Source organism: Tiliqua scincoides, chromosome 2 (genome assembly GCF_035046505.1).
Source record: "Tiliqua scincoides isolate rTilSci1 chromosome 2, rTilSci1.hap2, whole genome shotgun sequence".
Taxonomy (NCBI): domain Eukaryota; kingdom Metazoa; phylum Chordata; class Lepidosauria; order Squamata; family Scincidae; genus Tiliqua; species Tiliqua scincoides.
Genome location: NC_089822.1, coordinates 109,679,217 through 109,696,768, shown reverse-complemented (window position 1 = coordinate 109,696,768; position 17,552 = coordinate 109,679,217). Strand labels below are relative to the sequence as shown.

General features: G+C 44.7%; 1 protein-coding gene across 1 annotated transcript in view; it reads right to left on the bottom strand.

Annotated features, from left to right (window-relative positions):
- PRKCSH (PRKCSH beta subunit of glucosidase II) overlaps positions 1–17,429 on the bottom strand; it is a 47,586-nt gene extending 30,157 nt beyond the window's left edge. The window contains exons 1-10 of the mRNA XM_066614015.1: positions 17,377–17,429; positions 14,071–14,186; positions 11,735–11,851; positions 8,909–9,004; positions 8,758–8,815; positions 6,517–6,634; positions 6,208–6,337; positions 3,469–3,553; positions 2,932–3,010; positions 412–498 (exon numbers count right to left, since the gene is read on the bottom strand). Of these exons, the coding sequence (XP_066470112.1) occupies positions 412–498; positions 2,932–3,010; positions 3,469–3,553; positions 6,208–6,337; positions 6,517–6,634; positions 8,758–8,815; positions 8,909–9,004; positions 11,735–11,851; positions 14,071–14,158 (858 nt within the window). The 5' untranslated portion in view covers positions 14,159–14,186; positions 17,377–17,429. The remainder of the gene's footprint in view (positions 1–411; positions 499–2,931; positions 3,011–3,468; positions 3,554–6,207; positions 6,338–6,516; positions 6,635–8,757; positions 8,816–8,908; positions 9,005–11,734; positions 11,852–14,070; positions 14,187–17,376) is intronic.
- Between the last annotated feature and the right edge of the window lie 123 nt (positions 17,430–17,552).

Below are 17,552 nucleotides of genomic sequence, written 5' to 3'. Positions count from 1 at the left end.
CAGGATTTTGGCAAAAATCTTTCTAGGTTAGAGTGCAAGTTCAATGTTGAAGCCAACATCTGCTGATGCAAGAGGAATGGATACAACTGCTCATTCAGGTGGAGAAGGGAGGAAGTACAAGCTTCAGCACAACAACACCCCCCCTCCCCAAACTACTCACTGCCCAGGGACATGAAATGATAAAGGGTTACATCAGTCTCTACAACTCCCCTAACGCAACAGAACTGGGCAGGTGCACATATAAGAAAAATGCAATTTCTTCTCCTAATGAGAGCCCTTCTCAAATTACTGTAGTTCCAACTACTGGATGAATTAAGGGCAGGCACTCAGAAGACCTTAAGAATTGCCTTGGGTGGGATCATCTGAACTGCTTGGAACTGTGATAGAGGAAAATAAGCCTGGCACACTAACCTCTGCTTTGTACTTCTCCTTGATCAACGCCCATACTGCATCCTGGAAACTGGCCACGTCTGCCTGCAAGGAGTTGCCCAGCAAGGTCTGAAAGAGAAAGCAGGTTTGCTTCCATGACTGGCTTCTTGTTCCCCATGTATTTTTAGAAGGTCATCAGTTCATATATGTTTCAGAAAACTGGGCTACGGAATCCATAATCTCACTGAAATCCGCTCCAAATAGGAATTTGCCTCCAAATAGCCATTTTAAGGCATTTTTCATTTAAAAGAAGAAAGTGATGTAAAAACAAATGTCAGTAAAACACACAGTTTGATTGCCAAGATGCAAGTACAAGAACTGGCCCTTAGCTCCAGAAATTGTGAAGGATGGAAATTTACTCTGGACATGCACCAAAGCACTCTTATGAATTAGTATTTCACATGTTCCAACAGTGAACCGTAATTCAAATTAAGCACTGATATAATGTATCCATTAAGCAAGCTTCTTCCCTGCTCTCCACTCCACAGCAGGAATAGACTTTGGTCACACAATACAGAGGTATCCCTCTCAAGCTAAGCGGACTACACAAGATCATTGATGGCAACGTCAGACCAAGGGTTCATATAGTCAAGTTACTGTTTCCCATAACGTCTAGCCAGATGTTTCCAGGAAGTCCAAAAGAGTGGTATAACTGCAAACTTGTCATGTTTCTGTTGAATTTCAGAAATGTGGCAAATTAAGGCATTTATGGTACTGAAAAACATGTACTCTAGTTGGCACAACAGGAATCAGAAGCCATTTTGTTCTACTCTTGTCCTAAATACTATTAATAGCTAAACAGCAAAGACAGCAAACTAAGGAAAAGAGGAACAACCATCAGCAGCCTCTTGCCAAGGACAGGCAGGTGTTCTGCAATCTCCCTTTAAAACATCTTAACTAGTGGCCATCATCGCCACATGTTGAGACAACAAATTCCATAAGTTAACTATGTGCCATATAACAGTATTCTCTTGTCCTCAATCTACTGAGAATCAGTTTCATTAGGGGAAAATGAAAGGGTTAATTGCTTGGAACTGTGTAACTATACAGAACTGAGCTAGAATGGAATGGGAGTGACCTGCAGTTCCTCTACTCCAGTCCAGCAGCCAGCAAACAGGGGTCTGCAAAGACACTCTGCAGTAGAGCAGATGCAACATTACTGCCATCTTGTGGACACTATGGGCAAAGATCACCACTCTCCAATCAAAGATGACTTGGGGCCATCTGTTCTTAAAATCAAACAAGGCCTGTTCCCATGAATTAACAAACCAAAATCTGAACCTCAACCCTTTGTGTGGTTATGATAAATCAAAAGTTATTCTGCAAAGGAGAAAGATTGAGGGCCATATAAAGAAGAGTCAATCTGCCCCAAGTGAAGTCCAATCATTCAATTAGTGGCCAACCACAACTAGGAACATTTTTTTTGGTGGAATCACTCCAAATCGTTACAGAAAGCTCAAAAGAATCCTCTAAGTAGGTTTTCTTGATGGCCAAGGCTATGTTTCAACAGGGAGTGAGTTTTCACACTGTAACTACCATGGTTGGAGAGGTCTGGAAGTCAAAAAGTTTTATTGGAGCTTCCCAGCCAAGACAACCCTCTACAGCTGCAAGGCAGACTCTTCTTCCCAGCAACTAATCCAGTGAATCCACACTGCAGCATGCCACAAACAGCAACCTCTGCAGCAAATGCCTGAAGACAACTTCCAAGCAATAGAAAATGAAGCAACATTCCCAAGCAGAAGATCACTAGCCTTGTTTCCAACTCCAGTGATGGTAACCAGTAGGACCCTGAGCTTCCACAAAAATTACTGAACACAGCTTCATAACTCAGCCACAAGTATGGCAAATTAGACATCAATGGGTCTAATTTGGGGTGTGTGAAGATATCATAGGCTATGAACTTCAGTTTAAGACTTCATATCACAATGTTTCAAAGGCTTACAACAGCTCCAAAAAAATATTGTAAAATGAGAACAACACTCACCAATTGTAGTTTATATGACACTTTCATGTATGCTTTCACCAGAGCTCTTACAGCTGAACAGGCTCGCCAGTACAAGAGTTCAAGCACTATCTGGGAAAGGTCCACAGCAACTGGCAAGTGTAATAAGTTCCAGAAAAAGCGCTACTATGTGTGCAGGCCAAGGCATGCTGGGACAGTCTGGAGAAGATGCATCAACCAGGATGGAATTCTTCAGGACACCAGAAGACACTTCTACCCACTCCCTTCCCTGACCCCTGTACAAGCTCTAAGTTTCTAGAGGCAGCAGTAAATAGCCTGGCAATAAACCCTGCTTTTATTCATAACTTTGCTGCTTCCCTCCAAATATCAGGTGATGGCTATTTGTCTGTTTAGAGGAAAGGGTAGGGAGAACTCCAAATCATACAAAGCACTTGAAAAGAAAAGATCTCCTGAAAAGAGCCAATGATAACTACCAAAAGCCACTACTGCTCGCATTAGGACAGCCCCTTTTCACACCTGGGTCATATGCCCAGTCATACCTTAGCTTCAGCTTCTGAGAGAATTCCATCACCATCTACATCCAGCTCACTGTGTGTTTGAAGCTCAGCAACAGACACCCTAAAAACATAGAACAAACAGTTAGTTAGGGTGCTAACCAAGACTTTTGTAGCTGTACAGTAACCCACAGGTACTGCTATATCAAATGCATTTTTGGTTCTTAAGATTCCCAGCATTTGTCTAGGAAATGCTAGAAAAGAAGTTTCTAGCCCTCAATATCATCCAACAGCTTGCCAGGCATGGGGATGCCTTTTGTACAGAGTATTGTAAAGCAAGGCAAAACACATCCCCAGGAGGGGCTTTGTTCCCATTTAGATAGTGCTGGAAATCATGCACTGATCAGATCTACATTACTGCCACCTGAGCCAACACAGTCATTGGAAAAGCACCAAATATGTTCTAGTTAGTATCTGACACCAGAACAAAAAGGAATCTGTAGCTGGATCACCAACTATCCTGCTATAGGTTTCAACCACAGGCACTGAAACAATATCTGGCTACTGACTCAAAAGACTCACACTCCATCTGCATCGTCATCCAGCTCCTGAAAGGCCTCTGCAGCTTTGGCTTGGTCCCTTTTCGCTTGTTCAACTGCTTTCAGTTCTGTTGCAAAGTAGACAGATATGAAGCTTCCTTTTATATAAAAAACTGAACAGCCTGCCAAGTCTGCTGCTCCATGCAATCACTTTTAATTTCCGCGTAGACCCCAAAATCCTGTTCTAAGAGCTTGCTTCCCAGAAGACAACAGGAAGCAGAATGTGTGTAAGGGGCTAGGATCCTCAGACAGACAATCTTTAAGATCCAATTTACATTCCACATGTTCAACTTATTAAGTTTCATAGATATAAAACACACACATTTGAGTTTCAAATGGGCTTTTGCCTGGCATGGGTCATAAGGGCAGGTGGATGGCCTCACACCCCAGATATCTCCGACCACATCCTCAGGTTATATAACCTAAAAGAATCTATAACACAGGCTGGGTGAAGGCCTGAGGGACATTAACACAGACTGTTAACACGAGTAAGTCTTGATGAATATGAGTGATTTTTATCAACAAAATGCCTCATAAAATCACCAGAGTGTGCAACACAGCAATCCTCCCAACCACCATGTGAGAATAGATGTTTTAAACCCCTCACTACAAACAGCTCAGCTAAACAACATAGTGGCAGATGCGATGATGGTAGAGAAGTAAGCCTTTTTCTCTTCCATCATCGCCACAGAGTAGGCTTTACAAGGAGTTCAAGGCCATGTTCAGTTGGATTTGAGTATTCCTCCACCATTTCTTAGCCATCTAACAAGTTGTTTCATTGCCTGCAGCTCCTCAGTAAACCAAGGAGCTGCCCTGGCTCTATGGCATTATAGAGGTAGCACAGGAGCAATCTGATCTACTGGCCATTGGCCATTTCCTCATTCCAGAGGTTGATCAAAGCAGCAGATGAGACACTGGGTCAGGAAAATTCCCCAAAGCCCTAAGGAAATTCATAGGGTTGATCAGCCTTCCGGGGCAGACCACACAATCAGGCCCTTTGCTTACCCTATACCCTGCCTACCAGGAAGTGATAGAGGTGTGACAGTGATCTGGGCGTGATCAACATCTCCCTGCCCCACAATGAAAATCAGGTCCAAAATATGCACAGCCACATGTGTGGGGGCCACAATTCACTGGGTTAGGTCCATGGTCACACCATAGCGGCCATGAATTCCTGAGCTGTACCTATACTATGGGCTTCGGCATGGATGTTGAAATTCCTGGCACAACGAATGGAGGTCATCCCAACACTACTGCCGATAAAGGCTTTAAAAAAAATAAATCACCAAGATCACATCAGACAGTTCAGGAAGGGATTCTGCTGGACAACAAGGTGGACCTGTCCTGCCATGCCTACTTAATGCTACACCCAGGCATTCAAACCTGGCACATTGCTGGATAGGCTACCTGGCAGAAGGACTTGCGTGACTACTCCTCCCTGTAGCTACAGCCACGGCTGCTGGAGCACACAGAAGCCTGGTGGGCATAACTTGAAGAGGGGAAACTCCATCCCCATCTTCTAGCCAGGTTTCTGTGATACATGCCATGTTTCCATGTTACATGCCAAATCAGCACCCTCAACCAGGATCAGATCTTGGATAAGGCTGGTCTTAATATTTACTGACATGACATTTAGCAACAGCAGCTTCAGGCTGATGGGGCTGCTGCCAGAGTCAGGTTAACAGGCTGGAGGAAGGCCAAAAAGAGAAACAGTCTGCCTATCTCCTGCAACAGCCTGCCTGACCTCCACTACTATATCTCCCCTGGCCCATAACCCTTTTAATAGCGGCTGTGCTTGCACCCCTCCCATCACCCCAACACATAGTCCCAACATGGCTTAACAAATCTAAAGTCACCCCCAATGAACCCAACTCACCTTACGTCCAAACAACTACCCTACCTGATTAGCCCACCCCTGATTCCCTAGTCCCCACCCACCCAAGCCCCTGAGGGGATGTGTATAAAACATTTTATGTATATGTAAGTAAATATGTAAGTAAAGCACTTCATGTAACTCAATTCTGTTGTGAATGGGTATTTTTCTACAACTCTACTAACACAGCCTTACCCCAGCTGTGAGAATCACAGACCATGGAGGGAAGGCCCTGCAGGGAGCAAAGCAGTTGGGAGCAGCCCCACAGGCATGCATGAGACAAGCCTGCTTCCCAACAAGCCACCATTACACTGTCTGCTAACAAAACCACTTGAAATTTACCATGACTTCAGAAACATTTAGCTCTTTGGGGCATGGAAGGGGGAGAGAGTTAGCATGATGGTTCCTTTTACCACATATAAACCTGGTTCAGGAAAATTACACCTTTCATTATTTACCAGACCTCTCACTTCCAAAAAAAATCACAAGAAAAGGGGGGGCAGGTGAGGGAGGCAGTGAAAAATGCTTGTAAACCCACCCACCCATCCCAGAAGGGGAGAAAGGGTAGGAGAGAGATGGAGATTATATCTGTCCAAGGTTATACAAGGACTCCTCCTGTTCTGATGAATAGGCAGTATGCCTGTCCCAACATAAGAGTCACAAATTGCAGGTCTACCACCCCCTGTGTCATCTTCATTCCTAAACCTTAAGTGACCTATCTTTCTTGATTCTCACTCAAAGACTACCATGTCTGGACTCAGTTCTTTGAGAGGATGGCTGTTGGTTAGCAACACAAACTCTCAACATCATGAAATCCTTATTCCCCCACCCCAAACCTTCCCAACATACCTTCCCAGGCTTTCTGGTGCACTTCCTTGGCTTCCTTTTCAGGCTTCTCAGCAGCTTCCTTCAGTGATCGCAGACTTTCCACTTGCTCTTCCACAGACTTCTTTCCCTCCTGTAGCTCTGCTAACTTTTTCTAAGAGAAAAATTAATACGTTTGTAGGCACCCCAAACCCCAGCCTTCATGTCTGCTTGAATAGTGGCCATATGCTGGCTTCCTCAGGTGCCTCAGAAGTACACCTGCAAAAGAAAACTGCAAAAGACATGGTTTCTCTACCAGCAAGCTCCATCTGCTCCCTGCCCCAGGCTCCTCACCTGTTTTTCTTCCTTTCTCTTACTTGCTTCTTCCATTAGAGCCTTCTTGAGTTCAAAGCCTTCTCTGGCCACTTCAGCCATCTGCTTTAGTGCCTCCCGCTCCTTTCGGCCCATCTCTCTACACAGGGGCAATGTGAAAAAAGACAACCAGAATTTAGCCCAAAAGGTAGCTTCCAAACACAGCTTCAACCAGTACACAGAAAGAGATCCCGGAAGAGACTGTGGCTCCAGGCACCAGTATGCGGCAGAACTGACGAAGGCCACAACTCAGATAATACCACTCTGAAAAAAGGACTACCTTGGGCCACACAAACTCTCAAATTAAAAATATAATGCAAATCATTCAGAATAGCTCATTCTTTCCCAAACTATGGTTTGAAACCCACCACTGGATCATGACCTGACTATTGGTGGGTCGTGAAACTGAAATTGGTAAGTTGATGCCAACCAAGAAAATGTATTGAACCCTATGGAAAGCGACACTGAGCCTCATGTGTATGCTTACTTGTGAACAGGTAAATGTGCCTCAGTCCACTTTGAAGGGCAGGCCAAGAGGAACACAATGTGACTAGAATGATCCCACTCCAATGAATCAGGCCCAAAAACCACTGGAGAAGGAAGTGCCCCCCCCCCCCAAGCTGACCAGGAAAATGTATTGAGCCTTATGGAAACTCAAACAGAGCGCAGGTATGCATTTAGTCATGAGTAGGCAAGTGTGTCTTGGCTCCTATTAAAGGTCAAGTACAGAGAAATACAATGCCACCAGAATGTTTCTGATCTGATGAGCGTGGAGATCAACAAACACTCCAGAAAGTGCCTCCACCACCATATTAAAAATGACAAAAAGAGAGGCTTGAGCAGTTGGTAAGGTGAAACTTTTTTTTTTTAAGTCTCACAAAGCTGGGTGGGTCCTGATAGACTGCCATTTTTAAAAGTGGGTTCTGGCACTAAAAAGTTAGGAACCACTGGAATAGCTCCATATATATAAAATGTGCAGGATGGTGCGGAAGCACAGCAAGAGCTATCGGTAAGCCATGAACAAACATTATTGGGAGACCTGGAGGAGTGTAAAAGAAGCAATGCAAGACTGATTATCTCAACATTCACTGCAAGACAAAAATCTACGTTCGTTTTGGGAAAGACACCTTAAACAATTTTAAAACTGATCTTCACAACAATGACTAGAAGTCTCTTTACAAGGCAAAGCTTCCAAAGATGAGACAGATGCAGTACCATGACCAAATGCCTCTAGGCTTAGTTCTTTAGAATGGGATTGCAAACGAAACTTAACATCTGCAAAGGTGCAACTCTGACAGCCTAGAACATTCCAAAACCTCTTTATCTACAGATTTGGGGGCCCATTTCAACTATAACCAGACAATGGAAAAGAGGATTCTTGGAAGGACAGGAGGATTCTTGAAAAGCATTGACTTCCAACGTCCATTTCTGCCTCTGCCAAAGTGGAAGTATCCTCACCATGACAGAAATGCAAGTAAGGGATTATTTCTCCTATAGATATTAGTGCAGTGCTTCTCCAATGATCTGATGTCACTAGCAATTTGCCCCCAATGTGTCAGAGGCTGGTACCATATCTGTGCCATGTTATTACTATTGTTTATTTTTTTCCCTGGAAATTCACCACAGACCAGTAGCCGATAGTTCATTGACTGGCAGACAATGGATCACCACTATGAATAGCGTTGCATTAGCATATACACAAACAGATAGCTTGCCTAGAATTTAGGACTTCTTCACAAGTTTATACCATCACATGTTAAAGTTTCCCCTTTGCAAATATGTGCAACAGACAGTACTTTAAAAAACAAAACTGGGCTGGATTGTTACTGTAAAGTCAGTGGCTTTCATAGTTCAACCTCCAGGGAACCCTTTCCACATCGGTTTGTCTCCTGAAAAACCTTGGTGTTACAGAGGTTTCTGGGGACAGAGGCGCTATGGGCAGTAGGGCTATTTGGGGTGTGTGAGGTCCCTTCTGGCAGCATGGCGTGCCCTGTCAATTGTCCAAAAACTTATGGTGTGCCTTGATAATTTTAGCACACTGTCAGCGTGCTGCAAAAATGAAAAAAGGGTGAAAATCACTGCCTGAGGGAGTTGTTGTCTGGTGCCGACTCTACACCATCCTGGATCCTTTTCTAAACTAGCCCAATTCCAGTCTAGGTGTGCCTTTGTTCTTGCTCTAAACAGAGAAAAGGCTTTCCTGAAAAGCTGTAGACTGAGCCTTACTTGCAGGTGTTTTCGCACACAATGCCACTGTTGTACTCATCTGTGGCATCGCAGCAGTCTGAAAGGGAAAAGACAAGGAGAGTCATTAGCATCCAGCCAGTTGGGCTTAGCTGCCTAGAGAACCTCATTGCCATGAACTAATAAAGCTTACCACAAATTCCATCATTGATTCGGGAGGAGGGAATGTATTGAGGACGGTAACCGGCATTGGAGCAGTGGAAGCGACCATTGGGGCATGCAGCAGTCCCTGGACAGACAAATAAGAGAACTCTGGGTACATGCATCAAATCTACCTAGTGAGGGAAGAGGAAACATCCCAAAATGGGATGAAGTTCCCCACCCTCCTGTACACAGGACACTTGCAACTGTCTACAGAACCAGATTCAATCCTCCCTGCCACACGCACGATTCCAGAAAAGTTAAATTCTGTAATTGGAATAAATTTGACAAACTAGCAAGAGATTTAATTTGTTTGCACTGCATTACTGGTTTCCTTTTGTTTTAGCATCATGAATTGATAAGGGATGACTGGTATAGGGGTAAGGAACAAGAACTGTGGGAAAGGTTTGGGATCTGTGCTCAGCAAAGACAACTCACATGATAATAACTGCAAGCCCCACCCTCTTCCCTACAACTGCAAGAAACATACACCTATACAATTTCCAGTGCTTATACCGCCCTCCTGTTTTGTCCTCTTTGTAAGTCTGGAAAACGTGGTAGCTGCTTTACCGATGCGTTTGTTTAGCTCGGTATCGAGAGAAAGAATGTCGGAGATCGTTGAGCCAAGGTACACAAAGTCATGGACAACCTCCAGTTCATGTGCAGAGATTGTAATGCAGGGAGGTGAGTCCACATCCTGAACCATGACCTGTGTTTTCTTCAGGCTGATCGTCAGTCCAAAATCTTGGCAGGCCTTGCTAAAACGATCCATGAGCTGCTGGAGATCTTTGGCAGAGTGGGTAGTGACAGCTGCATCGTCAGCAAAGAGGAAGTCACGCTGACATTTCAGCTGGACTTTGGACTTTGCTCTCAGTCTGGAGAGGTTGAAGAGCTTTCCGTCTGATCTGGTCCGGAGATAGATGCCTTCTGTTGCAGTTCCAAAGGCATGCTTCAGCAGAACAGCGAAGAAAATCCCAAACAAGGTTGGTGCAAGAACACAGCCCTGCTTCACGCCGCTTCGGATGTCAAAGGGCTCTGATGTGGAGCCATCGAAGACAACAGTGCCCTTCATGTCCTTGTGGAAGGATCTGATGATGCCGAGGAGCCTGGGTGGACATCCAATCTTGGGGAGAATCTTGAAGAGGCCATCCCTGCTGACCAGGTCGAATGCCTTCGTGAGATCTATGAAGGCTATAAAGAGTGGCTGTCGTTGTTCCCTGCATTTCTCCTGCAGAGAAAGAGTCTGCAGCATTTCTCCTGCAGAGAAAGAGAGTCTCCTGCAGAAAGAGAGTCTGGTCCAACAAGAAGCTGACGGAACATACCAAGATCCAGGTCTACAGAGCTTGCGTCCTGAGTACACTTCTGTACTGCAGCGAGTCATGGACTCTTCACTCACAACAGGAGAGGAAACTGAATGTACACATTCTCAGCATCACCTGGCAGGACAAAGTTCCAAACAACACAGTCCTGGAACGCGCTGGAATCCCTAGCATGTATGCACTGCTGAAACAGACGCCTGCGTTGGCTCGGTCATGTCGTGAGAATGGATGATGGCCAGATCCCAAAGGATCTCCTCTATGGAGAACTCGTGCAAGGAAAGCGCCCTACAGGTAGACCACAGCTGCGATACAAGGACATCTGCAAGACGGATCTGAAGGCCTCAGGAGTGGACCTCAACAAGTGGGAAACCCTGGTATCTGAGCGGTCCGCTTGGAGGCAGGCTGTGCAGCATGGCCTTTCCCAGTTTGAAGAGACACTTGGCCAACAGTCTGAGGCTAAGAGGCAAAGAAGGAAGGCCCATAGCCAGGGAGACAGACCAGGGACAGACTGCACTTGCTCCCAGTGTGGAAGGGATTGTCACTCCCGAATTGGCCTTTTCAGCCACACTAGACGCTGTTCCAGAACCACCTTTCAGAGCGCGATACCATAGTCTTTCGAGACAGAAGGTTGCCAACTGAAGGTTGCCAACTGTTTTGTCCTATCAATTTATACTTTAAAACGATCTATGATCATGAAATTAAGGCAAGAAATGCCAGATAAATTCCAAATCCAACAAATAGAAAATGTGGAGACCTAATTATTTTGTGATCTCGCAGTAACAAAAAGTATAATCCAAAATCACTCTGTTAGGAGATATGGCATAGCGGCCTGCACAAAAGCCTGCAGTTATTCTCAATCCTTTCTACAATATCCAGACATGAATCATTTCCACAAAGCCTCACAGTCTAAATCACAAGGAAATTAGGAGATACCAGAACTCCAAAAATTAATGCCATCATCATCATCTTCTATTAACAACTCTTACACTCAGCTTTTCTGCCTCATTCTCTGACATTAGTTTGAGTCCAATCCATCTCTCACCTACTTCAGTCTTCAACACAAGCTCTCTGTTGTGAGTTATGTATGCAGCCACAAGATACAATGCAAGTTAGGACTGCAAGTCAGTCCTGAGCTGGTCAGGATCCACCAAGGTTCTGAGAAGATTCCATGAAGGCACTGACACCTTACAGGTCACTCAAGGACAAGATCGGATCTAGTTCCACCTGCTAACAATTCTTTTTATTTGTGGGCATTCTGTTATGTCTGAGGTTAGGGAAAGGAAACCTACTGCGCTGCTGAGCATCTAAGAGGATTAATGGGGATAAGAAAATTGGAGTGCATTCCTCTCTCATGTTGAGAGAAGCAAGGCCAGGGAAAATGGCTAACCTTATGGTGCCTCCTATTAGTAAATATTTAATTGCATGGCCACACTATTTTTTTTAGCAAGAGTAAGGTGTGTGCCATGGAAGACAGACTCCGAAGGACAAGCCTCACTTACCTGGTTCATCTGAGCCATCTTTGCAGTCACAGTAATCATCATTGACTTTATCAAAGGCTATCGTTGCAGAGCCGTCCAGACAAGTGAATGGCTTTGATTCATCATAGAAATGATGGTCTGAAAACAACGGGAAGAAAACTTTGATTCAGAAAGAGAACTTGGATTCAAAGACAAGAAAGAACTAAAGTGCAAACAGTCCAATCTAGAAATGAATTCAAGGAGTACCGCCAACATTCAAGGCATAAACAATCCTTTAGGTGACAAAACAATATCAACCACAGTATTATGGTATGAACTTGTATATGTGGCTTGGGGACACGACAAGGTCACAACCTTAAATTTGAAGCTAATTAGACCACAGCTATTACCTCTTTCCCCACACACTAGCTTAACAGCCATAATCATAATTGACATCACCCATCACCCAATCCACAGTGAAGCGGGGCAGGACTGAGAAGGTGTAGCTTTCAAATGTCAAAAACTGCAACCAAAGCCAGGAGAAAGAAGCAACCGTATGCAGGTGGAATGAGTGAGAAAGACAGCTTCAAGAAGCTAAATGGCTAGTGCCTCCTGAAAGAATGTTTCAGTTGTGAACAGTAACTCAGTCTTTATGTATCTTCCAAAGAAGGTTGTTTTGAGTGCTGCTAAAATGTGCAAACATTTAGTATTCAGGATTTATTCATAAAACAAGCCTGACCTCTCACAAGCCTATATGTTATTTAGAATTCTCCCAAAGTCACTCAGAAGTATTTGATGTATTCTGGCTGTTAACAGTTTTCAGAAAAAGAATATACAGGTAGTGCTTTGGTATCCACGGGGGATCTGTTCTAGGACCCCCTGTGGTTACCAAAAACTATGGATAATGAAATCCATGTGTTGGCACTGCTAAATCCTCTGGAGGACTTTCTGAAGTTGCCTGCCCATTGCCTCTGCAGGCTTCAGAATGGCGCCAGAGCGCAAAAAAAAAACATGACCTCCAGGCTTCCCCAGGCTCCAGAATGCCTTGTAAGGGCAAAAACCGTCACTTCCAAGGTTTTTTTTCACACTCCAGGGCCATTCTGAAGTCCCCAGAGGTAGCGGGCAGATGTGCACAGCCTCTGCAGGCTTCAGAAAGCCCTCCAGGGGTGGCCAGAGTACAGGTTCAATCACCTCCAGAGGGATCAGGTTGGATCAAGTCTGGTTCAGCATGGGTCCAGGGGACCCGCTTTGAGCCTGATTCACAGATATGGAGGGCCTACTTGTAGCACCACCTACTGAGAGCTCCAATCAAAGTGCCTTTCTCAAGAGGGTGAATTCATCTTGCCCTTAAATTGCTCCATAAACGTAGATGTAACTGTGCAGTGGTGAGATGCACATTCAGTCTCTCTTCCATGCTCTTGGAGATCTGGACATAAGTAATATAAAAGAGGCTCAAAAGACCCTTTAGGGATGCACAGAGATAAAATCTCAGCATTTTATGACAGACAGCTCAAAAACTAGACTGGCCTCTCAACAGGGTGAGATACATGCTTGCCCAAGACAAATACTGATCTGAGCTTTCAAACACACCTCAGCTGACTATGACCATGTCCATCCTCTCACCATACATTCTAGCTAGCCAATTCTTTAGCAGAAGAGGGTAGTAAGGAAATGCACTGGCTGGGAAGGTTCACAAACATAGTGTGGCAGGAAAAAAAGAATGGGACATGAATCTGGACATATTATTGAAGGTTGGTTCCTCTATTATTTGATACCGAAAGAACTGAGTTTGTTCAGAAAGAAATGAGAATCAGAATACGCTTCCAAGGTGATCACAGTTCTAAAGATACAGTACTTACCAGAAGAAACATGCCTATCTTCTACAGAAAAAATTATTGACAATGTATGCATGAATGTGGCTGTAAGACAGGAAATAAGACTCCAGAGTCCTATTTTTGGAACTGGAAGAAGTCTGGTGCTCAGAATGGAAAATGATGGCCAGCATAAAATTTGAATCATTCTCCTCCCTCTAAGAGGCATTCTGAAGCCCTCAGAGGCCGCAGACAGATGTGTGCAGCCTCTGCAGGCTATGGAATAGCTCAGGACACAACTGGAGCAAAGCTCCGACTGTATTCCGAGCTCAGGTGGGCTCCAAAAAACACGGATATAATTATCCGTGATTTACAGTATCTGCTGAGGGCCCAGGAACAAATCCCTTGAAGATACAGAGGCACCACCTGTATTTCCAAATCATATTCTGAGTTACCTCCAACTTCCTGGAATTATAGTCTTTGCACCAGAAAAATAAGTATACATTTGTGTCCATCACAGAAGGCAATACCAAGCAATGTGGTTTACTTCACCCACTAGGAACTCACTGGTTAGGGAGACGCCTCGGGGTCGCTTCACCTCCACAGGTGAAGCCAGGCCAGAAAGTATGGAGAGCAGCACAGGCAAAAGCAGCATGATCCACAGGGAAAAGCAGCAGTAGCTCCTGAGGGAAAGTGAAAAGTTGTTACTAGAAAAACTCTCCATGTGACTACAAACCAACAGAAGGGCAAACAGAATTCCCTTCTTTTTTAATGAAGGAAAGCTTCATTCCTTTCAACATGATAATTTAACATGTTGAAAGGAATGAAGATATTTTATTTTATTTGGCCAATTTTGAATTAAAAGCCTGCCCTCCATTTTTTTAATGATCCAAGTTTCAGGACAGAATAAATATAATTGAGGATTTTTGTCACAGTTGAAGAAAATACCTAAAATGTGATTTCTCAACCTTACAGGACAGGGCTGGTGCACAAATAATCTATATCCTGAAGTACTTTTTCTTGCTTTCATTTTTTTTAATTGAGATGCACCTTCTCAGTTCATTTGTGATGCATTTTGATGATGAAAAGGGTCTGACAATATACAGGTCATCAGGAATTGTCAGAACCGCAGACATAATGCTGAGTAGGAAAGACATATAGGTCATGTGATATTTAGGTGTAATTGAATGAAAACACTCATTACAAACACTACTGGGATGCTGACAAAGGCTGCTGTGTGGAAAGGGATCCTGTTCCAGCCATGATAAATAGAGCTACCTATCCCATGGATTTTCAGCAACAAATTGTGAATCTCTAAGCTCTGCAAGTGGCAATTCACCACAGAATGATGCAGATTCACAGAGCAAATGCTTCTGTATATTCTGGCTGAAACAGGGATGACTCTTCGCAGGGAGGCCCTAGGTAGCATCCCCATAGCAACCATGTGTTCTGGTCCTCAGAGGGTGGACTTTGCTGTACATCTGCATCTTAATTAGCTGCTGCATCTGTGGTTGAAGAAAGCACAACACCTAGTTACTGATCTCGGGTCACATGGTATACAGCAGAACCAGTGCATTTTCATTTTCTGATTATAGCACAGCTGTGGTCTGGGAGTGAGCACATGGGCATGATTTTATAACAAAAAGTCAGGGTGTAAATGCCTAAAACAAATAAACAAGTGGAAGATCCTTCTCTCAGTCACAAAGTCAATTCTGTCCTATCCAGCTTTTTGAACCTCTGCAAGTCAATCACTCTGTGTACAATACATAAGCTAAACTAATACCCGTCTTATTTATTGCACAATACCTAGGGTATCTTTGGGTAATTTAATAACAATATAAATAATAATTGCATACACATCAGTAATTTTGTGGGTTAACATTTTTTCCAACTCTTGAAACCAAGAGCAAACATACTTTGCACACCCAAACACAATGGTTCTGGCCCTACACATCAAACCCAAATGCTCATGAGTTTTACATTCAAAATTTGTTTCAGCTCAGCTGCTAACCAACTCCTGGTGCAATCCTAATCCCTTATGTCAGTGCTTTCCAGTACTGGCATAGCTGTGCCAATGGGATGTGTGCTGCATCCTGCAGTTGGGTGTCACTCATGGAGGCCTCCTCAAAGTAAGGTAATGTTTGTTCCCTTACCTCAGAGCTGCATTGCCCTTATGTCAGTGCTGGAAAGCTCTGACATAAGGGGTTAGGATTGCACCCTAAGAGACAATGGCACAATCTATCTGGGCAATTAATCAATGGGGATGGCCCCTTTCTTTCCAACAACTGGTTCTACTTCCACAACGTTACAATCCCCCTTCCACATGCTCTACAATCCAAAGAGGGCTTGGAAGAGAGGCAGCATAAAACTGTAAGCCATCTTGATTGATATATGATATATAAAGCGGTTTAAATTACAGAAATAAATATCTCCAAGTATGTAAGGCAACAGCAGAAGTCTCTCCTCCTGCTCAGAAAAGACTCCCAATTACTTCTCACCTTCTTCAACCCCAGTGCAAAAGAGAGAAAACCTATCCCCCCACCCCACTGAGTACTCCAAGTTTGCCAAAGCATTCAGGGGAGAAGCAGATCTTTTCTCCTTTTCACTGTGATTTAGAGTAAGGTGGGAATGAGGCTGCAGGTTTAACAGGTTACCTCCTTGCTTCAGGCTCTCCACTGTAAGATTTAACTCCTTTACCAGAAGTTAAACACTGCCACTTCAGGTTTAAACTCAGGGGAATTGAGAACTACTCTGTCTTTCATGGCTTTTCAGCAAGGGCTTGAAACATACCTGTTTGTCTGGCATTTGACTGCTGAGTGGATATTTGCCCTCTATGCCTCTGAAATACCGCTGTGACTTGACCATCTTGCAGGATTTACTTGTTCCCCATTGACCCAATGATAATTGTTAGTTTTTGCTCTGTTTTGGTTGCGCTCCACTATGTAATGTTAAAATTTATGTTTTATGTTTTAATACCTTATTTGATTATTTTTTTTTACCTGTTGCGATACTTTGTACATGATTATCAAGCTTTGTTAGCCACCTTGGGCATTTGCTACAGGATACAAATTTCTTAAATAAAATTAAATAAGTAAACCCTGAAACTTCAGATTCACTTAGGAGTGGGAGCTAACAGGCAAAGCCTGACTACATCCTGTGGCCAGAGCTGCTAGGACTCAGATCCTGAGATGCAGGGGTGGGCACTGGACCTGAACCGGTTTACATCAAGGGGTTGGAGTCTTGTGCAGCCCAGCAGTGTCTGGTGGGGGGAAAGAGGAAGTCCACACAAACTGGTTGGGGGAGTGATGAAACAGGAGAGGAATCTGAAAATAGGCATGGGTGGAGGTAACAGCAAAGGATCCTATGGAGCCAGACAAGAAACTGCCTGCATCTCTCTCTCACACAAACATCCACTCCTTCTCACACACACTCCCACTCCCTTTCTCCCACACACACCCACTCACTCTCCCATACATACCCACTCTCCCTCTCACACACTCTGTCATACACTCAAATCCACACCCACACTCTCCCCCTCACACACCCACTCCCTCTCTCACACCCCCCCACTCACATACACCCACTCCCTCACACTCTATCATACACTCACACCCCCACCCCCCACTCTTTCTCACACACACCCCCTTGCTTCAAGCCCTTGGCCTTGAGATGAGACTCATGGAGACCAAAAGGCGGAGGACGCAGCCGGGCGCTCCAGGCCCAGACCACACAAGGGCAACCACTCAGTACCCCGCAGGGACTGGCCGCCCGCCTCCCCCGCCCGCAACCGAGCTCAGGGCACGGGGCAGCCCCTGCTTCTCAGCCGCCCTCCCCTCTGGGACAGAACCAACACGCCTTCGGTCCCCTTCTTACCAACAGCCGCGGGAGCCCTCGTGCAAAGGGGGACCACTGTCCAGAAACCGGAAGGACACGACACGACTTCCGGTTTAGGAGATAGGAAGGGGGCGGGGCCTTTCCCGGGCCTTTCCCTGCCCTTTTCCCCGGCGCCATTTTGAGCGTGGCAAGTTGACAGCGGCCTTGTGTGGCGG